Raw genomic sequence first — 27668 nt, 5'->3', positions numbered from 1 at the left:
ATACTATTCCTATTTTCACATCAACCCACCATGATACTCATTTCCTCCTTTAGGTCATCATATCGCTCCTCCAACCGACTAAATTCATTGAGCAGATTCTGATACCTCAACCTCTCATCGTTCAGCTCAAGTTCCAGTTCTTTTGTTTCTTGCAGTAGTTTTTTCTCCATATCCTCTACCAGGCACAAAAATAGAACAAGAAGAATGATCACAAAACATGCCATCACCGAAACCTGGATACAGGCCACTGACACTACCTCCCCTGCGGCACTCTCCCATGGAGGTCTCATCTGGTCCCACTCACCAAGACTGAGCGGTCACAAAGGTGGTGGTGTCGGCCTGCTCTTATCACCGCTGAGCACCTTCCAGGTCCTCCCTAACCCCCCCTCCCTAACCTTTTCCTCCTTCGAAGCTCACTGCATCCGGCTCTTCTCACCCACCCCCCTAAGGATCGCAGTGATCTACAGGCCCCCTGGATCCATAGCCCGCTTCCTGGATAACTTCGCCGCCTGGCTTCCCTTCTTCCTCTCCTCTGAGCTACCGACCATCATCCTCGGGGACTTCAACATCCCCATCAATGACAACACCCCGACTACTTCCCAACTCCTCCACCTAACCTCCTCCTTCGCGCTCACACAACACACCCAATCCTCCACCCACATCAATGGGAACACCCTGGACCTCGTCTTCTCCCACCTCTGTACCCTCAACCAGTTCTCTAACACACCCTTCCCTCTCTCCGACCACCACCTCCTCACGTTCTCCACCTCCCCTTCCCCCAACTCCCCCCCCCCAGTGCGCCAAACCATCACCAGCCGCAACCTCCGCAACCTGCACCCAGCCCCCCTCCACTCGGCTGCCGACCGCCTACACGACAGCATCCTTCCACTGTCATGTCCTGACCTAGCCACCTCCACGTACAACGACTCACTATCAGCTACACTAGACTCTCTGGCACCCCTAACCACACGCTACATCAAACCCAGACCGCTCCAACCATGGCAGAACGACCACACTAAATGCCTCAAACGTCGCAGTCGTGCGCTGGAGAGACTATGGCGCAAAACCAGGTCCCCTCATACATTCTCCCTCTACAAATCTGCCTTCCTCACCTACACCTCCTCCCTCCACGCCGCCAAGCAGGCCTACTTTGTTAACCTGATTAACACCCTCTCCACCTGCCCTCGCCGACTCTTCTCCACCTTCAACTCCCTGCTCTCTCCCCCCCTTCCTCCACTCAGTACCTCACTTACCGCCCACGAGATTGCCACTCATCTCCACAGCAAGATTGACGCAATCCGCAAGGACATAGTCTACTTGCAATCTACCTCCCCATCTAGCCTCCCCCCTTCTATCACCCCCTCATCTCTCCCCTCCTCTGACCTCGCAACGGCACTGCCCCCCACCACACCCAAGGCCCTGCCTACCATAACCCCCCCATCACTGCACTCCTTCAGCCCTACTACCACTGAGGAAGTCAGCAGAGTCTTCTCAGAAGCCCGTCTCACTACCTGCCCCCTGGACCCCATCCCCTCTCAACTCCTCCGGTCACCCCCCTCTTCCCTCATCCGCTCCCTTACCCACATTTTTAATCTCTCCCTCTCTACTGGCGTATTCCCCTCCCCCCTAAAACATGCGCACATCACCCCCATACTCAAAAAGCCCTCCCTGGACCCCACTGACCTCAACAACCTCAGACCAATTTCCCTGCTGCCACTCACTTCCAAGCTCCTTGAGCGCTTGGTCTTCGATCGCCTAAGCTCCCACCTAGATGACAACAACCTCCTTGACCCACTACAGTCCGGCTTCCGTCCCCTACACTCCACCGAAACTGCCCTCCTCAAAATCACCAACGATCTACTAACCGCCAAAGCCAAAGGCGACTACTCTGTCCTCCTCCTCCTAGACCTCTCTGCGGCCTTTGACACAGTCGACCACCCCCTCCTCCTTAATAAACTACTCTCCCTTGGCATCAGAGACACCGCTCTCTCCTGGTTCTCGTCCTATCTATCCCAACGCTCCTTCAGTGTCACCTACAATGGTGCCACCTCCCCTTCTCTCCCCCTCTCTGTTGGGGTCCCCCAGGGCTCTGTCCTTGGACCCCTTCTCTTCTCCATCTACACCTCCTCCCTTGGCAAACTCATACACTCCCACGGCTTCAATTACCACCTCTATGCTGATGATACTCAAATCTACCTATCCACCCCTCACCTCACCCCCTCATTCTCCGCCCGCATCACTCACCTCCTAAACGACATCTCTGACTGGATGTCGCTCAATTTCCTCAAACTCAACCTCTCCAAAACCGAGCTTCTCATCTTCCCCCCAGCCCGCGCCCCCCCCCCCATCCTTTCCATCACTACCAACAACACCACCATCAATCCCGCCCAGCAAGCCAAGGTCCTTGGCGTCACTCTGGACTCAAACCTTTCCTTTCAACCTCATATCAAATCCCTCACAAACACATGCAGGCTCCACCTCCGGAACATCGCCAGGATACGCTCCTTCCTTACCACAGACACCACTAAACTACTAGTACACTCCCTGATTATCTCACGCCTGGACTACTGCAACTCCCTCCTCACCGGCCTACCCCAGTGCAGGCTCTCCCCGCTTCAGACCATCCTGAACTCAGCGGCCAGACTCATCCACCTCACCAGCCGCTCCACCTCTGCCACCCCCCTCTGCCTCTCCCTCCACTGGCTCCCCATTGCCCAACGCATTAAATTCAAATTGCTCACCCTGACCTATAAGGCCATCCACAACACTGCCCCTAACTACCTCACCGATCTGATTCCCAAGTACCACCCTACCCGTACCCTTCGCTCTTCACAGGACCTTCTTCTATCTTGCTCCCTGGTCTCCTCCTCCCACGCACGACTGCAAGACTTCTCCAGGTCCTCCCCCATCCTCTGGAACTCACTACCCCAATCCATCAGACTGTCACCGTCCCTCCTCACCTTCAGGCGCTCCCTGAAAACCCACCTCTTCAGGGAAGCCTACCCCACCCTCACCTAACAGCCACTGCCCTTCCCTCCTCCTACCACTCCATCCCCCACAGCCGTTTCCTCCTGTGCCTCTACCCCCCCCCTCCTAGATTGTAAGCTCGAAAGAGTAGGGCCCTCTAACCCCTTGTGTACTGTTTGATGTTACTGTTCTGTTTCATGTATTGTCCCCCCTCTATTGTACAGCGCTGAGCAAACCCTTTGGCGCTATATAAACTCGATAAATAAATAAATAAATAAATAAATGCCAAATCATATCATAAAAGGTGAATTTGGTGATTGAAGAGTAAATCCATTCCACGCTCTACACATCATGCAATTATTTATAATTTTTTTGAATTGCTTTTACGTTTTCTAGTATTCTCTTAGTACCTACCAGTCATCCTCTTAGCCTGCTCCTGGATTAGGATGTTCAGCTCATCCTTTTCGGTTTTCAATAATGCATTCTGCTCTTTCAGCTCAGAAAGCAGCTGAAAAACAAAAGAACCTTGCTTTATGTTACAACTATAAAACCCAGGTTCTTCCAATGCTTTTAATTGTGACTACTAAACCTAGTACACTGAGTATAGGGACAAATGGGAACAGTGTACCAATATATGCTGCTAAACAATGGACCATCCAGCTTCAAAGGTAAAGAAACATAACTTGGTATCTTACTGTCAAACTCCAAACCTCTAAGTCTGCAAAAGACCAAAGGGCTCAGAAAGCTTGAGAAGCCTTAAAGCAGTAGTAAAGTCTTTTTCTAAAAATAAAAGTAATGGTCCCCCTGCAAGTCCTAATGTACTTGTATGCACCGTATACTAGCACATTATGACAGACTTACCTGAAAACGGAGCCCTCCAGCACTGAGCTGTCAAGACTCCCTCCGGTCCACGGCGCTTCCATCTCTGCCCGGTCTGCCTTCTGGGTTCTGGATCTTCAGCCGCTTGAATGGCTGGGCCGTGGTGACATCACTCCCGTGAATGTGAACGGGGGTCACATCGGCGTGGCACACAGTGCGGGCCATAAATGCGGTCTGATGTGCAGCTCAGATCACATTACCGCTGACAGGTAGGGGGGATATTTATGACAGAAGAGACCACTAGAGTCTCTTAAAATAAAAAGACTTGGGCTGTCAGCAGATTTGCATAAACTGGCTTTACTACCAATTTAAAGTGTTACTAAACCCAGGACCCTGCATTCATAATATCTGGTCTCCCCCAGTACACAGAACATAGAAGTGAAACTATTTTAGTAAATATAAACTGCTAAATACCTTTTCTCATCAACAGTTAAGAGCAGTCTTGTGACTTCTATCAGTGTCCAGCAAAGCACTGGTTAAAGCTTGTAGGAGGGGCTTTCATTCTGCTCTAGGACCCCTGACCTCTGTCTGGACAGTGCCGATTAGCCCTGTGTTGATCACATGCACTCTCCCAAGAAAAACACAACAAACTGAGCATGTGCAGAGTGACTCCACGTCAGGATCAAACCGCGTTTTTACACAATGCGGAGGATTAACCCCTTAGGTTCCACAGTGAGTATAACAAGCATGTTTTACTGCATATACAGACTGATTTTACTGTTGTGGGTTTTACTAACACTTTAATACTTTCATTTGACTGCAACTGGAAGATCCCCACCAGTCTCTGCAGCAGCACAAATTATGCAGTTGTCCACTTTTATTCTTGTTGTGGAGAACCCCTTTAAGTCATGTGATTTTGTTTCTCATTAGACATGAGCTAAAAGTGACATTACAGCTATGTGTGTTTAGGAATATTTGAGTCTCACCTACCAAGTGTCTTAAGTAACTGTCTCATTTTATCCAAGCAGCTAAATAGATTCTTGCTTTTTATAGCCTGCCCTAGCAACCAGTGAAGGAGACTCGGAGTAATTGCCAGAAGGAAACACTGACTGTTATTCCTTTAGGCAAATCATACATGAGATCCATGAAGATTATGGCTGAAACTTACTTTCTCAGTCTCCGTCCTGTATTTATCTGCATTTTCTTTAATGGTCTTCTTTTCAGTTAGTGTCTGCTGCAGCTCCTTCCTAAGGCGGGCAAGTTCATCTTGCAGGGTAATCATTCGGTTAACAGAATTCTTTGCCTCCTCCTCAAACGGTTTAAGGCGGTCCACGTCACTACGCAACTTATCTTTCTCTGTGTTGTAGGTGATCTCTAGGTGGGTCAACCTCTCCTGCAAGGATTTGTTGTCCTTGTGCTGCACACAAAGTATATGAATATTATAGCTTTGCAGAAAAACATCACTAACAAAACCATACTTAATTGATATGCAAGACAGAAAGGTCTTTAAAAAGCTCAAAAGATATTCAAACACAAGAAATACATTCAGTACAGTACCTGATCATCAATTTTACGCTGCAGTTGCATGATTTTGTTCTCCATACCAAAATTGAGTTTCTTGTAGTGTTCGACAGAGCGTGCCTCGATTTTCAGCTTCTTCAGCTCCCTCTTGGCCATCATCCTGCGGTAGCAGCATTGAAGGTAGACAATGGCTTCCATGCTCCTCTTGTAAGACACACGAGCTAGCCAGCCACGGACATGCTTCTGAATGATGGTAGCCTTGTGTATCCTGAGCATCTGAAAGTTAGTGAAGAAATATATTAGTGACACACAGTTACGATATTATGAATCTTAGGAGATTTGTAAAGATTGTAACATTATCTGCCTATCTCCCATCTCGGCCAATGAGAGGAAGTCTCGTATTCATTGATTTAAAAAACAAAACAAAAACAAGGCTTCTCTAAAATAGTGGCTATGCGATACAACAAGCTTTCTTTATATCAAAGAGTAAAGGGGAAGTCTATCATACTGCTTCTAAAGCACAGCGCCACTTGTTGCATGTAGCACAAGCTACACAAGCTACTAGAGCATATTTCAGGTCAAGCAGCCGGCAATCTATTCCAGCATGCAGATCATTTGTTTGGCCCAAGTTGGGCAATTGACTATAAGTTTATAGTGCATTTCCAGCAACATTTACCAACTTATTCGCTTATCTCAAATGTAGGCAGTAGCTAAGTCATTAAAAACTACAATGTTATTATGACTTATGCAGCTTCATCAGTGCCTTTCCAGCTCCACTTACCTCTTGGAACCTTTGCCTGGCTGCGTAGCCCCGAAGGAAAGTCTGAAGACGAAGTGTAATTGACTGTATATGTAGATATCTTTTCCGAACCACATACTTTCTCTGGAACTTCTGTATGAGGATTGCTGCTCTGGTTCTACGCAGGAACTGGGCAAGACTTTGTAGAGAAAGTTACAATTAATGATTACAGTAGGGAAAATAATTATTTGATCCCTGCAGATTTTGTAAGTTTGCCCACTTAAAAAAATTATAGACCCTTTATTTTTTTTGTATCAAAGTGTATTTTAAATGATAGAGACAGAGTATCGACCAAAAATCCAGGAAAATTTTATATTACAAATATTATAAATTGAGTTGCAGTTTGCAAGTACAGAGGGAAGATATTTCTTGTAGCTGGTTACCAGGTTTGCACACATCTCAGGAGGGAGTTTGGTCCGCTCTTCTTTACAGATCTTCTCTAGTTTTCTTGGCAACTCAAAGTTTCAGCTCCCTCCATAAATTTTCTATAGGATTAAGGTCTACAGACTGGCTAGGCCACTCCATGACCTTAATGTGCTTCTTCTTGAGCCTCTCTTTAGTTGCCTTGGTGGTGTGTTTTGGGTCATTGTCATGTTGGAAGACCCATCCACGACCCATCTTCAGTGTTCTGGCTGAGGTAAGAAGGTTCTCGTCCAAGATTTTACAATACATGGCCCTATCCATTGGCCCCTCAATACAGCAAAGTCGGCCTGTACCTTTAGCAGAGAAACAGCCCCAAAGCATAATGTTTCCACCTCCGTGCTTGACTGTAAGGATGGTGTTCTTAGGATCATAGTCAGCATTTTTCGTCCTCCAAACACGGCAAGTCAAGTTAATGCCAAACAGCTCAATTTTGGTCTCATCTGACCACAGCACTTTCTTCCAATTCTTCTCTGAATTATTTAGATGTTCATTGGCAAACTTCAGATGGGTCTGTACATGTGCATTCTTGAGGACAGGGACCTTGCAGGTGCTGCAGAATTTCAATCCATAGAGGCGTATTGTGTTACCAATGGTTTGATTGGTGACTGTGGCCCCAACTGCCTTGAGATCATTCACAAGCTACTCCCATGTAGTTCTGGGCTGATCCCTCACTTTTCTCATGATCATCCTTACCCCATGAGGCGCAATCTTGCATGGAGCTCCAGACCGAGGGCTATTGATGGTTATTTTGCAAAATGTGCGAATGATTACTCCAACAACAGTTGTCTCCTTCTCACCAAGCTTTTTGCCGATAGTCTTGTAGCCTATTCCAGCCTTGTGCAGGTCTAAAATCTTGTACCGTACGTCCTTTGACAGCTCTTTGGTCTTGCCCATGATGGCAAGGTTTGAATGGAAGAAAAGAATTCTGTGGACAGGTGTACGGACGTCCTTTGACAGCTCTTTGGTCTTGGCCATGGTGGTGCCCAAGAGATTTTCTGGACAGGTGTCTTCTATACACACAAAGGGTTGTCGTTAGGAGCACCTTCGAAAATTGCCAGGACTAATCTGTGTACCACCTGAACACACAGCCAGTCCATGGGAGCCAGAATTATTGTTGGTTGGTAGGGGATCAAATACTTATTTTACTCACTGAACTGCATCTCAATTTATAGAATTTCTATCATGTGCTTTTTCTGGATATAATTTAAAATTCACCTATGATAAAAATTATAGACCCTTAATTTCTTTGAAGTGGGCAAACTTACAAAATCTGCAGGGGATCAAATAATTATTTTCCCCATGGTCCAAATAAACTGCTGTGGAATCAACATTTTATTTTTTATATTTGTAAATCAATCAAATTTGCATATAAAAAAGAAAGGTAAAAAGAAATGTACAAATTACGTTGAAGTACACTCATCAAAGAAGACATTTTCATCAGTTAAGCCAGCAATAACAATGCATATCCTCACCATCTCGCCTGGTAGCCTCTGACGTATCTTTGAATGTTTATAGCTGCCTTTCTCATTCTCAAATACTTCTTCCTCAATAGCCATCCACGAATTGTTTTCTGGATTCGAATGCAGGCCACCCTTAGCTTGTCTGCTCTTATTTTCTCCAGATAGGCCACTTGTCCAGCACGGAAAAAAATCTTTGTCTTGCCAAACTGATATTTGTCTTGGTCCTGATTTTAAAGGTAGAAAATGTGCTATTGATATAAAGATTTTATGTATTCATTATACTATAATGGCCCGAAACAAAGCATAGTAAGAAAATACAACTAGGTCTATCAGTAATACGAAATATACTGTATATACTCAAATGTAATTGGACAAATGAAAATAATCACAAATAAAATGTTTATTTTGAATATTTTGTTGAGAATCCTTTACTGGAAATGACTGCCTGAAGTCTGGAACCCATGGACATTACCAAAGACTGGGTTTCCTCCTTTCTGATGTTTTGCCAGGCTCTAACTGCAGTGGTCTTCAGTTATTCTTTGTGAGTCTTTCTGCCTTTAGTTTTGCCTTCAGCAAGTGAAATGCATGCTCAATTGGGTTGAGCTCAGGTGACTGACTCAGCCATTGCAAAAGAGTACACTTCTTTTCCTTCAAAAGCTCCTAGGTTGCTTTTACAGTGCGTTTTGGATCATTGTCCATCTGTACTGTGAAGCGTCGTCCAATCACTTTGCTGCATTGGACTGAATCTGCGCTGACAGTATATCTCTAAACACTGCAGAATTCATATGGCTGTTTTTGTCTTCTGTTACATCATCAATAAATACCAATGGCCCAGTGCCACTGGAAGCCATGCATGCCCATGCTATCACACTGCCTCCACCATGTTTTACAGATGACATTGTGTGCTTTGGATCATGAGCTGTTCCAAGCTTTCTCCACACTTTTTTCTTCCCGTCATTCTGGTACAGATTAATCTTATCAAAAAGCAGGAAAAAGGTGGAATGGGAAAAGCTGGGGAGTCCACACACGATATCTAAATATTTAGGTGCCACCAGAGTATCTGGAAGGGTGCTACCTAATCAACTAGCAAAAACAAAAGAAGGGAAAGAAACAAGGCTGCACACCTAATTGGCTAACCTCAAAAGAATTTTATTATGCACCATAGACAGTAATAAACCATCGGAGACATGACAATTCTGCATCACAGAGGACACTACTCCCCCAAAGAATTCAAGAGGGAGACCCTCAAGAATGGACCTAGGAAGGAAATAGTCCACTGGGACTAACCTACCCCAAACCCTCCAGACTGGGGATCACTAGGGCGGTGAGGGCACTATGACAAAGCCCTTCCAAATCATGCTACCCCTCTAAATCTTTCACTTCACCTTGGATCACGCTTTACAAAATCCCTAATGCCATCCACTGCAACCTCACCCTCAGAGCTGCCAAAGTTTTGTTCTGAATCAACACAGGGAAGACGCAAAAAATTACCATTGTGGTGAACAATTATTAAGCTTAGCAAAGCATTGCTGCATCAGCCCCTCATCTAGTGGAACAATGAAGAGATCCTGGGGGGGGGGGGTAAAAGGGCATTCAGTTTTGTGCATTATCTCAATGATGAGGGAAAGAATTAAAGATGCAGCAGAAGCAGTGTCCAAGTAACCATTTTTGAAACTTTCATTAAATCAATATCAGAATGAATACAGGTAACCTAAGGTACACTGGGGGGGGGGGGGTCAGCAACCTGCAGATCGCAACCTGCCAGTAGATGGCGCCCAGTTGGCTGGTAGATCGCGGCCTAGACTTGCTGACCCACAATCCCAGAGCATCAAACAGAGTGCAATGCAGAGGGACTACTTGTAAAGTTGGAGCTGTAGTAAGGAGCAAGAGCTACATAAGCCGATGCCTCCTCTGTAGTGCTGGCTACTATCCCATGTGAAGTGATACCAACTGCACTCCACCTCTTATCCTGGCTAGTCTCCAGAGTGGTGCCAGCAGCAGGAAAGAAGAGATCTTCAGGATAGTGTGAAGCAATACACTGGGCACAATACTATAGGGCTGCTTTCACACTGATGTGCTGCATTTTTACCCACAACGCAGTGAACCTGCAGCTTTCCTATGGGTTTGCTGTGCTTAGCCATAGACTTCTATTATATCCTGCGGGTTTGGTACACTTTCTGAAAGCTCAAAAAGGTAAGGTAATTTTGTATAAAAAACAAAAGATTTGAAAGCACACTTACCAGCCAGCCTGCAAAACAGTTGCCCTGTCTAACAGTTTACGTTAAAACCAGAGGATTTTGTTTGCACACATTCGCAAATATATGCGTAAACCCCAGTGCCCACCATAAGGGACCTCTTTATATACTGTGGTCCTAACTCTATAATTTGTAGATCCTCCATAGTAGGAACACATAACAATGGATAGATTGACCTATCCATTGTTATATGCTTCCAACTATGGAAGCCCTACAAATATTAGTTAGGACCGCAGTATATACAAAGATCCCTTGTCGTGGGCACTGCGTCTCACGCCTATATTTGCAAATTTGTGAAAGCTAAACCCTCAATTTTTAATATAAATTTTTAGTCAGGCCAATTCTTTGTTTTGCAGGTTGGCTGGTAAGTGTGCTGGTAAATGTTTTGTTCATTTGTTTGCGATGTGCATTGCCCCTCCATGTGTACCTTGCTTTAAAGGCTAGCTATAGGTTGGGGTGGTTGCCATTTTTTGCATAGTTATCTCAAATATTTTGCAGCCAAACCCCAGACATACAAATAAAACCCAGTATAAACATACATGCACACTGTCTCATCTATTAACTGGTTCATAATTCTGTGTAGCCAATTTTATTATTTCTACAGTGTATCTCTGACATACTACAGGCAGGAAGAAGGGGGGCACCACTCTCTCTGTTAGAGTAAATGAGTGGTGTCAGTTCTCTCCGACCAGCTTGCTAACTGGAAAACAAAGGATCTGCAACACACTGCTATGCAATCAATTTTGCCCACTCTGCTCACTCTCCCTCTCCGCAGGTTTACAGTCAGCAGGTGTATGTGCAGCTCTAATTGTATGCAAAAACAATATATTATAAAAAAAAAGAAAATATATACAGTATCTCACAGAAGTGAGTACACCCCTCATATTTTTGTAAATATTTTATCTTTTCATGTGACAACACTGAAGAAATGACACTTTGCTACAATGTAAGTAGTGAGTGTACAGCTTGTATAACAGTGTAAATTTGCTGTCCCCTCAAAATAACTCAACACACAGCCATTAATGCCTAAACCGCTGGCAACAAAAGTGAGTACACCCCTAAGTGAAAATGTCCAAATTGGGCCCAAAGTGTCAATATTTTGTATGGCCACCATTATTTTCCAGCACTGCCTTAACCCTCTTGGGCATGGAGTTCACCAGAGCTTCACAGGTTTACAGTTATATAAGCTGTACACTCACTATGTCACATTGTAGCAAAGTGTCATTTCTTCAGTGTTGTCACATGAAAAGATAGAATAAAATATTTACAAAAATGTGAGAGGTGTACTCACTTCTGTGAGATACTGTATATATATATGTTACAATAATATGTATATCTTAGAATGCCCTAATGGTCAACTTTAAAGTATTAAAAACTAGATTTTACATTAAAAGAATTCAAATATCAAATGGAAACAAACCAAAATAAGCTTCTCCAAAACATTCTTGCAGGTTTGCCTTCGGTCACTAAGGATGTCTTTCTGTTTCATCAGCACCCTATATCGGCTGAAGAATTCTTGGTACGTCCACCTAGAATGGTAGGGAAGAGGCTCTGTTACATCCTAGGTACAGCTCTGTAGTCTAGGAAAAACACAAACAGAATATCAGTAGCCTACCTGGAGGGGAATCCAGCAGCACTAATCCGTATGGTTTCTAATACTCCGCAAGCCCGCAGCTGCTGAACTGCTCGTTTAGAGTCAAACCTTATAAAGACAGAACCAGAACAATCACAGAATAAAGTAAACCTATACCAGAAGAACAAATGCCCAAAGCACACACATTAAAAACAGAAAATAGGTCATATCCACTAGATCGCATCAATGTCCAAAATCAGTTAATATGTGCAGACATATTAGATCTTAAGGGTTCAGCATACACTCCATATCAACACAGACACTTCATAAAGATACTGTTTGCAGAACAGCTTCATTCATGTACACCTGCCCTCAGTTTCTTTATTACTATGCATGACCCAGTTTGGGTATTCACATAAGTGTAAGACCACACTTTTCTGAAATGCTTTACCATGGCAGTGAGGCTTCAAAACATACATAAGCAAAAATATGATACAAAAACAACTGCTGCAAAAGTGACTGCACAGCTCAATCTCAGTCCTGTGAAGACTGAGATTGAACTCTACAGTCACTTTTGCAGCAGATGTTTTCTTATTCTGAGTTACAATCTGCGCATTTTTCCTTTTGTCTCTTTCAGTCATTTGCCCATGTCGACCTCGCTTATGCTTATCAGTCAACATTTTCCTGGAAACTGTGTATGCCATCATAACCTTTGATCCTGTACTTCGCAACACAGCAAAGAAACTGCCAACTTCAGTCACAGAGGCACCAGCTGATCGGCACCAACAATTTGCCCTATTTTGAAGCTCAGTAAGCTCTGACATGACTCCGTATTAATCGTAGCGCACGCAGTGAATGACAAACGTGAGGCTTCCTACCTGTTGGCTAGGTGTCTCATCACACAGCAGAAGCAAAAGAATGTTACATCACTTCCGCTTTCAACGCAGAACATGTCATCACTGTCACACCTGCAAATCATAAATAGTTTCCATTTTTTTGATTAACCCCTGTAGTTTAGAGGGGTGAGCACACACTGCAGAGGTTGCTTGGCCAGGAGTATGGCTTCTAATATGTATGCAACAAATTCCTCTGTTGTTAAGGTCGAACTGAAGGTTGTAGTTATAGGCATCAAAGAGGGAGCAAAATGCGAAATGTTAAATGTTTTACTGTTTGTAAAAGCACCAGCCATAGATACAACTTACAAGCAGCAGAGCAGGACAACTATTATTCTAGGTTTCTGCAGCAGTCTGTCTATACTACAGTTTTTCAACATTTGCTCTCCTTAGCGTATAGGTTCTTCTCTGCAGCATGTTGCCTGTGCTTTGGATTAAACTCCTACAAACATTAAGAGACGGTTCACACTATAGAAACGCAGTCCAGATGCGTTTCAGATGCGTTTCCGCATGCACGTTTTTGACGCAATCCGGTGCACTTTTAGTGCGTTTTTTTATGCGTTCCAGTGCTTTTTTCATGCATTACAGTTAATGTTTTCCCCTCTTTCTTCAATTTAAAGAGCGACATGCATTCCAGAGCATTTTTATACATTTTGGTGCATTCAAATGCATTTTTGTTGCGTTTTACCGTGTTCCAGTACCGTTCTGTGCAGAAAATATGCAGCATGTTCTAATTTTTTTTTTCTGCAAACAGAACACACTGGAGCTGCAAGCAATGATGTAAACTATGACATTGACAACCATACAACCTACTTTCTGTGCATTTTGGATGCAGAAAAAAAGCAACTGAAATGCATGTAGTGTGAACTGGCCCTAAGAGTATTCTTTAACTAATGCCCCCATCCCACCTGGTTAAATACTTACCTATTTTCACTCACCTATATGCACAATATCTCTCTACTTGGCATCACACAATCTTTCCACCAAAGACATCACTACATCGCATGCATGGCAGTGACATTTTCAATGGAAAATCTATGAGGTGCCGGAAAGGACAACAAAGTGAATATCACTGTAAAAGACTTGAAGGCAAGCATTTTGCATGGCAAGCTACACTTTACTGTAAGAACACAGATCGGGATGGCTGTGCTGTGCACAGCTATCCCGAGCAGTGTGCCGGAGCTGACAGGAAGGAAGACTGTTTGTAAACAAAACAGTCTTCCTCCTCGTTGGTGATTGTCGGCAATCATCAGGCACCAGCTGGTAATTACCGTCCGGGACCCGGTGATTGACATCCACGGCTGTGAATGGCGGCACAGGTAGGGCTCACGCGTTCCCCCTACCCGGAAATGCAAAATCACATGTACATATACATGATTTTGCGCACAGGTGCCACCCTGTAGCAGTATTTCTGCTATAGGGCGGTCCTTAAGCAGTTAATGTAAATGCTAGAAACGAGTTATATTTCGGTTCTGTCTAGGTGAAATGAGTACTGGGGAGTTTTTGTAATCTTTTTTTCAGACCCAAAGTATGCTTATCTACAGTCAGCAAACAGACTGGAAACCATACTCAAGTGTAATATTCTCTCCAGACTGAAAAACATAAAGCATATTTATTAGTCACCTACAACCATCAATCAGCTGCTACATCCTTCCCTTTACTGTGAAATAATTCATAAAGAGGGCAAACTGCTGATGCTTTCAGAAATAAGAAGAAAACAAGGGCCACTTTTGACCATAAAGATCTCAGGACTCATGCGCAGATGTACAGTACATTACTTAAAAAAAAAAAAGCAGATCTTTCATCATTTAATACACACATAACCTTGTTTACCTTTAAATTGATTGTACAGGCTCAAGGTTTTTTGCTTTCATGCAAACCTTCTCTATGTAGCATGCCCAGCCCCCCCCCTAATACTCACCTAAGCCCCATCTCAATTCAGCAATGTGCACTGGGGTCTTGGCTATCCCGGGACTCCCTCTTCTTATTGGCTGAGACAGAAGCGGGAGCCATTGGCTCCCACTGTTGTCAATCACAGCCAGTGAGCCAATGAGAAGAGAGAGGGGATGGGGCCAAGCAATGGCTACATGTATGAATGGGCACACAGAGCAGCGGGTGCCCCCATAGCAAGCTGCTTGCTGTGGGGGCACCAGACAGGAGGGAGGTGTCAGGAGATCCTGCGGGGGACCCAAGAAGAGGAGGATCTGGGATAGTCTGTGCAAAACCACTGCACACAGCAGGTAAGTATAGAGATGTTTGTTATTTTTTTGTAACAAAAAAAAAAAAAAGCCTTTAGAATCACTTTAAAGCTGCACAAAATATAAATGCTATTAAACCCATACATACAGAAAGCCTCTTCATTTAGCTGAAATGCAGCTCTGCCCTCTTAGAGAGTCAGCAATTTTCAAAAAAAGAAGGCAAAGCCACCTTGACTTCTGCTACTTATGGCTCTGCTGATCCTTTTTGATTCTCAGGCTTACTGTCAACCAGGGGCGGACTGACAACTCATGGGGCCCATGGACAATAGGGGATCATGGGGCCCCGTGTCCTTGCCCAAACTCAAAAAAAGCCTATGAAAAAGGTACCAGGGGCATCTTATGGGGCCCCCTACTGACCCTGGGCCTTCAGGCAGTGTCGAGTTTCCAAATGGTCAGTCCACCCCTGCCGTCAACACCGACCAGTCCCGAGAAACAATCCGATGGTGCAGCCCTTTCAAGATGGAGGCCATGAAAGACTCTATGGTCTTTGATCACCTCTATCATGATGGAGGACCTGAGTGACATCATGACATCACATCAGGTGGGCGGCAGAAGTAAACAATTTTTCTTTTTTTAAAGCAAAAGTTCAAAAAAAAAAAAATTTGTTTTTGGATCTTTTGCTTTTAAAGGTAAAGAAGAGGTTTGGGGTCTTTTTGACCCCGGATCTCTTCTTAAAGAGGACCTGTCATGCATATTTCTATTACAAGGGATGTTTACATTCCTTGTAATAGGAATAAAAGTGAAAAAATAAAAAAAAAAAATTAAAGGGACAGTGTAGAAAAAAAAAAAATTTTTTTTAGAGAGATCCCATCCCACCGTGCTTACTCGCTGAAGTGAACGCATACGTAAATCGCAAATGCATATGTAACCATATGCACATGTGAGGTATCGCCACAAACGTTAGAGCGAAAGCAATAATTTTACTGATAGACCTCCTCTGTAAAGCTAAACAGGTAACCTGTGAGAATTTTTAACGTGTCGCCTATGGAGATTTTTAAGTACCGTAGGTTGTCAACATTCCACAAGCGTGCGCAATTTTAAAGCGTGACATGTTAAGTATCTCTTTTCTCACTGTAACATCCTCTTTCATATTTTACAAAAAAATTGGTGTATATATTTTGTTTTTTTTTTATTTTATTCGCTAAAGTGTATTTTTTCCACAAAAACTGTTTAAAAAACACTGCAAATACCATGTGACAAAAAATTGCAATGATCGCCATTTCATTCTCTAGGGTCTTTGCTAAAAAAAAAAAAAAATATGTAACATTCGGGGGTTATAAGTAATTTTCTAGCAAAAAATACAGATTTAAACTTGTAAACAAAATGTCCAAGAAAATGCTTGGTCTTCAAGTAGTTAAGTCTTTCTATATGTCCTTGAATAGTTTCAGTGCTGCAGTATATAGTGGTAAACAATCAGGCAATTCACTAAAATGATAACGATCCTGATAGGTGGACAGAGAGGCAGCGGCCACAGACCTACGTGAGTTGCTTAGGTTGTGGATGTCTAGAAAGACAAAATGTGTCAAATAAAAGGTAAAGTTGTTTAAAGTCTATACAATAAGGAAAAAATTCTGGCTCCACTGCCTCTTTCCCACATCCCATCCCTACACACTTACCTGCTTCCTCACACTGATTCAGTGCTGTCCTGTCTGCAGCGCCAACACTCTCACTTACTGTGCTCCCCCCCTCTCCAAACACTTACCTGATCTCTGTATCGATCCAGCGTTGAGCCCGGCTGCATCTCTTCTCTCCCCTCTTCCTGCACCCACAGGATACAGAGGCAGCAGCAGGAGCCATTGGCTGCTGTCAGTCAAATTCTGTGGGAAGGAAGTGTGGGCAGGGCCGAGCCTTGCTGTGTGTGTTTATGGACACATACAGCCAGGCTTGGGAGTGCCCCAAAATCAATGTCCCCTCAGAAGTCAGCTTGCTGAGGGGGTACTTAGAAGAGGGAGGAGAATGTGCCAGCGGGGAACTCCAGAAGAGGAGGTAAGACACCAATCTGTGAAAATACCATTGCACAGAACAGGTAAGGATAACATTCTTTTTATTTAAAGGTAATAAAAAAAGCCTTTACAATCACTTTAATTAATAAAATAATAACTGTCACAACTGCAAAAACTGTTTTAGACATGCATATGATCTACATACGTGAATGGATACTTGAAGTCGTTTGGCTTGATGCAGCGCACATAATGTGGGGTTGTAGCATTCAGCGTTTCCATAAGCAGGTGCAGAGAATTCCTAAACTGAAATATGACAATACATCTTCAAAAAAAACAATGAATAGTAAATCATATTCAGTTGAAAATATACAAAGAAAGTTTATATATACACATATATATATATATATATATATATATATATAGACACACACTCTATATTGCCAAAAGTATTGGGACACCCCTCCAAATCATTGGATTCAGGAGATTCAGGTGTTCCAATCACTTCCATGGCCACAAATGTATCAAGCACCTAGGCATGCAGACTGCTTCTACAAACATTTGTGAAAGAATGGGTCGCTCTCAGGAGCTCAATGAATTCAAGTGTGGTACCGTGATAGGTTGTCACCTGTGCATTAAGCCCATCCGTGACATTTCCTTGCTACTAAATATTCCACGGTCAACCGTTAGTGGTAATATAACAAAGTGGAAGCAACTGGGAACAATAGCAACTCAGCCACCAAGTGGTAGGCCACGTTACATGAGAGAGTTGGGTCAGCACATGCTGAAGCACACAGTGCGCAGAAGCCACCAACTGTCTGCAGAGTCAATAGCTAAAGACCTCCAAAACTGTGGCCTTCAGATTACACAGCTGAGCAGCTGCATTAAAACCTTACAACACCAAGTGCAATGCAAAGCGTCGGATGTAGTGGTGTAAAGCACGCCGCTACTGGACTCTAGAGCAGTGCAGATGTGTTCTCTGGAGTGATGAATCACGCTTCTCTGTCTGGCAATCCAATTGATGTGTGTGGGTTTGGCGGTTGCCAGGATAACAGTACTTGCCTGACTGCATTGTGCCAAGTGTAAAGTTTGATGGAGGGGGGAATATGGTGTGGGGTTGTTTTTCAGGGGTTGGGCTTGGCCCCTTAGTTACAGTGAAGGGAACTCTTAAGGCGTCAGCATACAAAGACATTTTGGACAATTTCATGCACCCAACTTAGTGGGAACAGTTTGGGGATGGCCCCTTCCTGTTCCAACATGACTGTACACCAGTGCACAAAGCAAGGTCCATAAAGACATGGATGAGTGAGTTTGGGGTGGAGGAACTTGACTGGACTGCACGGAATCCTGACCTCAACCCGATAGAGCACAGACTGTGAGCCAGGTCTTCTCGTCCGACATCAGTGCCTGACCTCACAAATACACGTCTGGAAGAATGGTCAAACATTCCCATAGACACACTCCTAAACCTTGTGGACAGCCTTCCCAGAAGAGTTGAAGCTGTTATAGCGGCAAAGGGTGGGCCAACTCAATATTGAACCATACGGACTAAGACTGGGATGCCATTAAAGTTCATGTGAATGTAAAGGCAGGCGTCCCAATATAGTGTGTGTATATATATATATATATATATATATATATTGTATACCAAAGCACAGGTGGGCAGCAAATAGCAGTACACTGATTTTCTAAGTGAAGAGCTGTGCAGGGGCCCTGTTTTTTGGGTCAGCAGTCTGAACACTGGAGTACAGGCACACTGTGTACAAGCACTACATCCTGTAGCTCTCCAGTAAAATGATAGGATGGATGTCCTTTCATGTGTGGCGTGGTCACTTTGAAAAGTCCACCGTGCACACTTTAAAAAAAGAAAAAAAAAAAAACACTGCATGTTTAAATAGTATGCCTTCAGTGTTGCACAAAAAAGTGAACATGTCACCAATACCATGCATTACAACTGTACATATAATGTGCCAGTAAAAAAAAATTGCATGGATGTAATTTGTGGTCCTTTTGTTTGAAAAAAAATAAAAACAAATAATTTAAAGAGTATGCAAAACCCAACATTTCACATTCCTGATATGTGCCTCTTGTACCATGTACTTCTATTAAAAGGTATCCTGGTCTTTTTGTATTGCTTCCTTTGTGTAAAATCCCTGGTGTCCCTCTGATTTCCTATTAAAAACTGCCTACACTAGGCAGGTGAACACACCGTGGTCAGTTTTCTAACTGTGCTGGGAACTTAATGTGCTCTCCTCCAATGATCAGACTTCTGTTGACACAACCCCTCTGCAAAGCCACTGACTGAGAAGTTCAGTATGCTGCTGTTTCTCCTCCACAGCTCTCTGTTCTCAGCTACATAAGGAGCTTAAAGGGTATGTGATAACTAATAAAAACAGGTGAAAAAATAAATGCATGTTTTTTAAATCAACACACAAATGTTTTGCCTTTCATTTTTATTTTTAACTGAATGGGTTGTTTTATAAAGTGAGCCTCACATTCTGTAATGCAAGCATAAATGTGCTGCAGGAATATGCACCTTGACATCATTACAAATGTGATGCAGAGGGTACTAGGACTTAAAGTGGAAGAAAAGGCTAACACTAACTTCCTTTCCGCCTCCTCCTACTTATCCTGCATACCCAAGATCTGGGCACTTACTTACCTAATTTGCTGTGGTACAGTCACATGATCCTGCAGCTCCGGCTCCCCGGTGTCAGTGAGTGGCTGCTGCAGGGGAGAAGAGGGAGTGCTGACAATGGCTGGTTCATGGAAGCCTATGGATGTCACAGCTCACAGAATTTACAACCTTTGTTGAGCGTTCCCTTACACAAGGAGCTGCCAGCAGCAGTGGTCATTGTATTCTGCTGATGGGAAAGGCTCCCTGCCTCAGAATAGTACTTCAGGAGGGATTCACCCATCAACACTGACCGTGTTGATGGGGGAATCGAGTCATTTTCTTTCCTGTAACCTGTGGATAATGTATGGCTAGACTTAGGGCTTGTTCACACTTGACTTTATTTCTAACTCTTGCCAAACGCCCCTATATCGTTTGACAGGCGCTAGACAGGCGTTTGGGAAGTGTTTTTAAAGCTCCCCAAACGCCCCATGAGTGGTTTTGAGGCTGTAGATAGGCATTTGCCAAGCGTTAAAACCACACCACAAACACCTATAATGAAGTTAAATGGTATTAACGCTCCGCAACCACTTGCAATCGCCTCGCAACCGCGTTGCAACCGCACACGTCTGCCAGCGTTTGTGGAACGGCACCATACACTTGAATGAGAGGCTTCCACTTCTCCTGACTCGACACGAGGCATCAGTTTTGCCGTGATGCTAACACTTCAGTGTGAACAGCACTGTATGCTGCCATGTGCAGAATTTTCATAGGCATTTGAGAACCGTTAAAAACGCTTCCCAAATGCCTCTCTGACGCCTGCTGCCAAAGCTAGTGTGAACGAAGCATTATGCATTTCTTCCACTCTAACCAGTGATAGAATACTCAGCTTAGGCGGGGTGTCTGAGCACCACATACTGCACTGACCCATTATCTACTTCTTCAGGCATACTGCCACAAAAACCCTACGAAGCCACCTGTGTGACTCCTCTCTTCAAATGTAATTACACAGTTTCAAACAAAAACACACTACAGCATGATGGATCTTTTAAGTTTACCTGATGGCCAACTGTTTTCTTATGCTCCCTGCTTGTTTGGTCAGGCTTTGGTTTGCGCAGGCCTGTGCGGGATAACAGCGTGCGTCCTGAGGATGTTACAGTTGTGGGGCTTGTGCTCTGCTCATCATCGTGGAACAGTTCAGTAAGCAATTTAAACTAAAAAAAAATATACAAAACTAAAAAAATGACTATGCTTAAAATGATGTATTAAACATTGTATATAAATTTAGCACCATATTAGTAATAACCTTTCTACTTTTGTTTTAAAAATATTAGTAAAAGTGCATAACAAAGATAATAGTATTGTTTTCTATAAGGTTTTGAAGAACTTAAATAGGTCATAGAAGAAGCATACTCACATGCAGATATTGTAAAAAGCAAAGAAAGTAAAACAAATCACCTTGGTTTAGTTGGTCTAGTTTCGAATATAAAAATGGTTAGCAGATTACTGTAAATAATCAGACTTGAGCCAGCACTTCACACCTCTGGTCATATGCTGAACACTATATGCTGGATATATTAACCCCATACTGTTCTCTGAATACAATAATTTTCATGATATTGTTGATACGCGTTTCATGATAAGCAGAATACGCATGTAGTTAATTACTCTTCAGAGACACATGGACAGGACACAAATGGGAATCTTGTCTTCTCTTTGTGTCCCAGATACTAAACTTAGCATATAAACTCAGCTGGAAAGTGGAAATTAAAGGACTCATGTAGCTCTTTCAGTGTCTTCACTAATTTAACGAGTGTGGTGTACATGCCCCTAGAAACTGGCACACTGTCTGTTCATAAACCACTGCAAGCAGCCACCCTCTTCCCAAGCAAAAAAAAAAAGTAAAGCAGGTTAAAGTAATAGCGGTGGAACTAATTAACCAATTAACCCAGGAGGATGTCCTGAAAGATTACCTTCTGATGAATGTGTATCAAACACATGGAATAAAAATAAAAAAAGGAGAAAATACAATGCAATCAGCTGATGGTTCAAAAATAAAACTTTAGCAAAATGTACAGATATTTCATGAATGATTACAAAACCATAATGCATTTACTATCCAGAAACAAAGGCTGCAAGTATTTTTGGGTTCATTCACATCAGGGAGAGAGTAAAACCCATAGAAGGTTCCTAATAATAGCTTCAAAATAAGTTCTACAAAATAACACCAAAAGTGAAGTGGTGAAGGTGACTTTCACCAACATTCACTGGTAGTGAACCAATCACAGTCAATTAACAACCTGCAGTCAATAGGCCGTATATAAATGGCCAGGATTCATGAAAGTGCACCAAAACTGCTGCATTCAGCTAATCCGCAGAAATTCACAGGTACACTGTGCTGCAGCGGCGGATCAGTGTGAGAGCCTAATCGTTCTTAACTCTTTTATAAGTGCTAATATGTCCATTGCAATAGCACAGTGTATGTGTTGTTTAATACACTGACCTTCTTTTCCTCTTCCAGCTTCTGCTGGCATTATTCTGTGTCTCCAGGCTGCTAAAAAGGTCCCAGGCAAAGTACATTTGGTATCACTCCATCTGGAACAGAAGCTGGCGCTACAGAGGACATATCAGCTTATGTGGTTCCTGCTCTCTCCGTAGACGCCTGCTTCCTCCATTGCCAGCCAGCCAGTACTCTGATGCTCTGGGATGGCCAGTCGGCAAGCCCAGATCTCGATCAACAGGTTGCCGACCCCAGGCATGCGCTTTCCCAGTCGGTGGTCACATCAGAGGGCTCCGAGGGCCATATGTTGCCCACAGTCCAAAGGCTGAGCGCCCCTGTTGTACAGGAATGTTGAAAAACTTTTCTCAATCAGCCAGCTGCAGCTGCTGATCAAAGTATTCTAACAACGGAGAGTCCCTGCACTCAGAAAACAATGTCTAAGCGGGTAGGATTCCTCTATCCACCTCCATTGTGTGGATGGAGGAATCTGCTCCCTTTTTTCATTCAGCCCCCCCCCAAAAAAAAATATATATTAAATCGATGGCCATGCTAAGGTACCTGGTATATTTACAACTCCTCATGCTATTCAAAAAAGTCACATATCAAAGTGCAAACCAATACATCTCATTTATAACTGATGCATACTACTAAAGGCATCTTTCACACAACTGGGTAGCTGTGGCTACTGCACTCCTGTGGCAAGAATCAGTGGATTGTTGCTGATGGAATGACCGGGTTATTCATTTTCATATAGCTGCACGCAGAGCAGATAGCTGTGGTTAGGTCAGAGCCTGGATCACTGTTATCTGTATATCCAAGTCATTCCAGTAGCAAGAATCTACCGATTTTTGCCGCAGGAATTCAGCAGCCGCAGCTACCCGGATGTTTGAAAGAGGTCTTATTAGCAATCAATCTGATATAATTACTTAATTGTTTAAAAGTTTTGTACATATCTGTTATCTAAATTATAAAGTCAGTGAAGGCAACACATTTTACAAGTGATTATGTGGCCCACAAGAGGGCCTTCTCTGCCTCTAGGGAGAAGCATCACATCACATGATGGTAACTATCAAGGCCACAGAATGACATTCACACAGATTAATCTGTACAGGAACACACAGTTGGGTGGTTGAGATGATGTAAATGATATCTCTTTCCTAATGATGAACTAGCATGTGATAAAGAAAGGCTGTGTGAATGTACAATACTTATGAGTAATGTCAAGTAAAGATACACCCTACATGGAAGATTTAGAAAATGAAAACCTCCATTTCTGGAACAAGACATATAATAATTCTGCTTCACCAACCTTACTGGCTTTCAAGACTTTAACTTGCTCTTCAAACACTGTATCCTTGTTCTTTTCGAGAAAGCCTTCACACTGATATTCAACCTGAAGTAGGCAGTAATATAGTTAAATCTTTACACAATAAGGAATATTTCTAACACTATAGGGAGGGTTGACTAAACTTGGAGGGTGCACAATCTGGTGCAGCTCTGCATAGAAATCAATCAGCTTCCAAGTTTTACGGTCAAAGCTTAATTGAACAAACTGAAGTTAGAGGCTGATTGGCTGCCATGTAAAGTTGCACCAGATTTTGAGTGCTCCAGTTTTAGTAAATCACTTCCTATATACTTTTTATGTGGCCACAAAATGTAACTCCACAATGTAATTTTTTCCATGTATAAAAACAAAAGTTGGACTCTCTTGTCTCTCTGCATGCCATAACTGTCAAACGTTGGAAGAACAAAAGCATAGCAGGTGCCATTGATCAGACAAGTATTTGGGGTGCCTGGTTTGAAGGATCAGATTATCTTACTATTAATAGCTCCTATATTTTACATTTAGTTATAAGCAGTTTATAAGAAAGCATTTACTTAGAGTTTTTCTCATGTTAAAATAGAACTCCGGCTAAAACCCAACTAGTATTAAAAATGCACCCCCCTTTCCCCAACCCCACAGGTTAGTCAGCATACAGTGCCTTGAAAAAGTATTCATACCCTTTGAAATTTTCCACATTTTGTCATTACAACCAAAAACATAAATGTATTTTATTGGGATTTTATGCGATAGACCAACACAAAGTGGCATATAATTGTGAAGTGGAAGGAAAATGATAAGTGATTTTCAAATTTTTTTACAAATAAATATCTGAAAAGTGTGGCATGCATTTATATTCAGCTCCCTTACTCTGACACCCCCAAACTAAAATCTAGTGGAAACAATTGCCTTCAGGAGTCACCTAATTAGTAAATAGAGACCACCTGTGTGTAATTTAATCTCAGTATAAATACAGCTGTTCTGTGAAGCCCTCAGATGTTTGTTAGAGAACATTAGTGAACAAACAGCACCATGAAGGCCAAGAAACACACCAGACAGGTCAGGGATAAAGTTGTGGAGAAGTTTAAAGCAGGGTTAGGTTTTAAAAAAAATATCCCATTAATCAGAGAAGCAGCCAAGAGGCCCATGGTAACTCTGGAGGAGCTGCAGAAATCCACAGCTCAGGTGGGAGAATCTGTCCACAGGACAACTATTAGTCGTGCACTCCACAAATCTGGCCTTTATTTATTTATTATTTATTTAGGTGTTAGGAGAAGGGAGGGAGCATTTTTTAAGACTAGTTAGGTTTGGCTTGGAATTTTACTTTAAAAAGGACACTGTGTGCATCTCAAATGTTCCCCAAACCCAACGCTTAAGCATCACTCTTTAAAACTGAACAGAATGGGTGCTGTGCCACCACTTTGCAACTCAGCTGTCACTCAGATCCACCTTGCCACCAAATAAAGCTCTTGGCAGACTGTTTTTGGTGGCAAAAGGAAAGATAAGGAGTCATCAAAGTGCAAAGTACATTTTATCTACCACCAGAATTATATCCTTCAAGAGAGCTTGGAAAAGAACCATTGAGTAACAGGTACCACATATAAAATACCATGAAACCAGATGGATATAGTGCACAGTCACAATTCTAAATGTACCTATGACACAGCACAAACCATATCTATAGGACATACCTAAAATATATAAAACAAACAGGGGCAAACATACAATTTATGAAGACTGTGCAGCTGCACAGAGGCCCTCTAGGTTTTAGGGGTCCGTCTCACAGTGCTGGGATCTCTCCTACCATCACATAGACTAGTAAACTGCTCATTGTTATCTAGATGTCAATTGTTACTTAGTAAATAATTTACTTTACTTGGCCAATAATTGAATGGTGGGAGGTTGCTCTTGAACAGGACCCCTTTGTCCACCACTGAAAATGACCATATGTAACCACCCAGGTGTGCCCAAAAAACAAAGTATTAAATTGTATAGGCTGAATTTTAGACAGGACTGAGGTCCTGGACTAACTGGATCATAAAACACAGGTATTTTTACCTTATCTGCAAAGTGCTTGATAATAAAAGCTACGTTAGACAAACGTGGTTTTTCAAACAACGGACAGGTCTTGAGGTGGGTATTGTATAATTTCTGGGCCCAAGTGTTATCTGAACCTTTGGGCATCTGCAAAATCAAATGTATAAGAATCATTAAAACAGAAACAAAAAAAACAGAATAAAAATGTAAAGAACACTTGATGTTTAAAGTGACAATAAATGTTTTTTTTTTTTCTTAAAAAAAATATAAACATGTCATACTTATCTGCTCCGGGCAAAGGTTTTGCACAGAGCAGCTCCAATCCTCCTCTTTTCAGGTCCCCTGCTGGAGCGTCTATCTCCCCTCCCTTGACCAGTGCCCCAAATGGCAAGCCACTTGCTATAGGGGAAACTGTACATGCTTGCTCTCTCCTCATTTGCTCACTAGCTGTGATTGGCAGCAGTGGGAACCAATGGCTTCTGCTGCTGTGTCTCTGCCAATGAGGAGAGAGAGACTCAGGACAGCCGAGAGTCCCATGCACATCGCTGGATCGAGAGGGGGTTCAGGTGATTAGGGGGCTGTGGGGGGAACAGAACAGAGAAGGCTTTTACCTTCATGCATTGAATGCATGAAGGTAAAAAAACCTTCAGCCGTTATTACCACATTTTTAACATTTGCCCCAATGAAAGAACTAGCCTCAGGTGATACACAGAGATGAAAAAAATCCTCCTACATAGGTTGTACCTATTTATCTGTAGCTCTCTCTCTTCTACAGCCATTTAAAGTACAGAAATCAGACAGCATTTCTCAGCTCCAGAAGGCAGGAGGCAGGGATCTGATTATCACACATTACACAGCATAGAGCAGGGAGCTGAGTGTAATCTGAGACCTGAGTGGAGGTAAAGGACACCACCCCCTCTACACAGTCTCATAGGGAAACATGCACAGCTGAGGCTATCAATCACCTGATAGGTGCTAGAGGAGAAGTGGGCCATCACCTGGGATTGTCTGGCATCAGCACTGACAGAAGTGACTCATGCATATAGCAAAAGAATGAGAGAGGAGGCATATATCACACTAGGTGCTTTAGAAAGAGGCAACTCCAAACTATAGAATAATTGCATTGTTCATTTCAGAGGTTTACAACCAATTTAAGTACATATGATAGCTGCATAAAGCACTTTAAAATAGTTGGTGGACCCCAACCCCCAAGCGGTTGTGTCTGCTGCCTCTCCTGCATCTCATTTCTACTCCCGATAAGAACATTGTAAAAGGCAAAGCAGAGCCTTCTTCAGGCACCAGACACATGTATGCGTAGTGCATGCGCCATCAAGAAGTGGTTCATACTATGCAATATGACGACTTGCACTGAGGTAATGAACCTTGAAACAATCCGTTCATAAGAATCAGCTTTTATCAATATGTTTTTCAGTATGTTGTGTTACAAAACTAATGTCAGTTCTAAAGGAAAAGCTGAATAAAGACCAAATTAATACAACACTAAATCAAAATGGCCTTGGATAAACTTGGATTCATGCCCTGGCACGACAGCTGTAGATAAAGCTTCTTTGGCTTTCCAGAGCAATGTGTATCAGATTTCTCAGTATACTGCTTTTAGTCTTGTGATACATTGAAGACAGATGGCCCTCCTACCTTACATTCTTCATCAAGTAGGTCCAGGATACCCATTTTGGCTTCTATGAGGTTGATGCAGGGCTGGTTGTCATAAAAGTCAATTAAGGTCCATGGGATTTGTTCTTTCATGTACTCTTCTTGTTCCAACTTAAACACATGCTGCAAACAAAGCAGAAAAATGTGTTCAAAGGAATGTAAAAACTGCAAAATGCAGGTGTAGGCTTTGGGTAAAACTCAGAGAAGACCTATGACAGGTATGGTGTCAAATATCGTCAATAACAAAAATGATAGCAAAGATACCAATTGCAAAAAGTAATAAAGAAAGTGAAACATAGTGTGAGACACACAGTATGCCATACATTTTTGAATGCTGAAAGGGATCCATGTACTGACTAATCTAGGTTCACACTGATGCAGTGCAGGAAACTGCATGTGATTTGGACAGCAATTTCTGTTCAAATCACATGCGATTCTTTGCAGTACGATTTGAGCCCATTCATTTTGAATGGCTCAAATTGCACCGCATTGGAATAGGATCGCTTGGGTGTTCACACCCATGCGATCCCATTAGCCAATCGCACTGAATTCTGCAAACTGTTTTTGGGGTGTTGTTAACATTGACACCCGTAGCGGTTCACGTGAACAGAGTGCGA

At 42.9% G+C, this 27668-nt stretch overlaps 1 protein-coding gene across 1 annotated transcript in view; it reads right to left on the bottom strand.

The window, feature by feature from the left end:
• LOC149455884 (unconventional myosin-Va-like) overlaps window positions 1-27668 on the bottom strand; it is a 241092-nt gene that overhangs the window by 57298 nt on the left and 156126 nt on the right. Inside the window, exons 12-24 of the mRNA XM_089685755.1 lie at window positions 27034-27174; window positions 25402-25527; window positions 23332-23415; window positions 20581-20736; window positions 17117-17214; window positions 11860-11946; window positions 11665-11773; window positions 8002-8213; window positions 6089-6245; window positions 5344-5583; window positions 4955-5203; window positions 3382-3475; window positions 30-175 (exon numbers count right to left, since the gene is read on the bottom strand). Coding sequence (XP_089541881.1) covers window positions 30-175; window positions 3382-3475; window positions 4955-5203; window positions 5344-5583; window positions 6089-6245; window positions 8002-8213; window positions 11665-11773; window positions 11860-11946; window positions 17117-17214; window positions 20581-20736; window positions 23332-23415; window positions 25402-25527; window positions 27034-27174 — 1899 coding nt within the window. The remainder of the gene's footprint in view (window positions 1-29; window positions 176-3381; window positions 3476-4954; window positions 5204-5343; window positions 5584-6088; window positions 6246-8001; window positions 8214-11664; window positions 11774-11859; window positions 11947-17116; window positions 17215-20580; window positions 20737-23331; window positions 23416-25401; window positions 25528-27033; window positions 27175-27668) is intronic.

Source organism: Staurois parvus, unplaced genomic scaffold (assembly GCF_062004578.1).
Source record: "Staurois parvus isolate SC_StPar_1 unplaced genomic scaffold, SC_StPar_1.0 ptg000385l, whole genome shotgun sequence".
Taxonomy (NCBI): domain Eukaryota; kingdom Metazoa; phylum Chordata; class Amphibia; order Anura; family Ranidae; genus Staurois; species Staurois parvus.
This window is presented reverse-complemented; position numbering and strand designations above follow the sequence as displayed.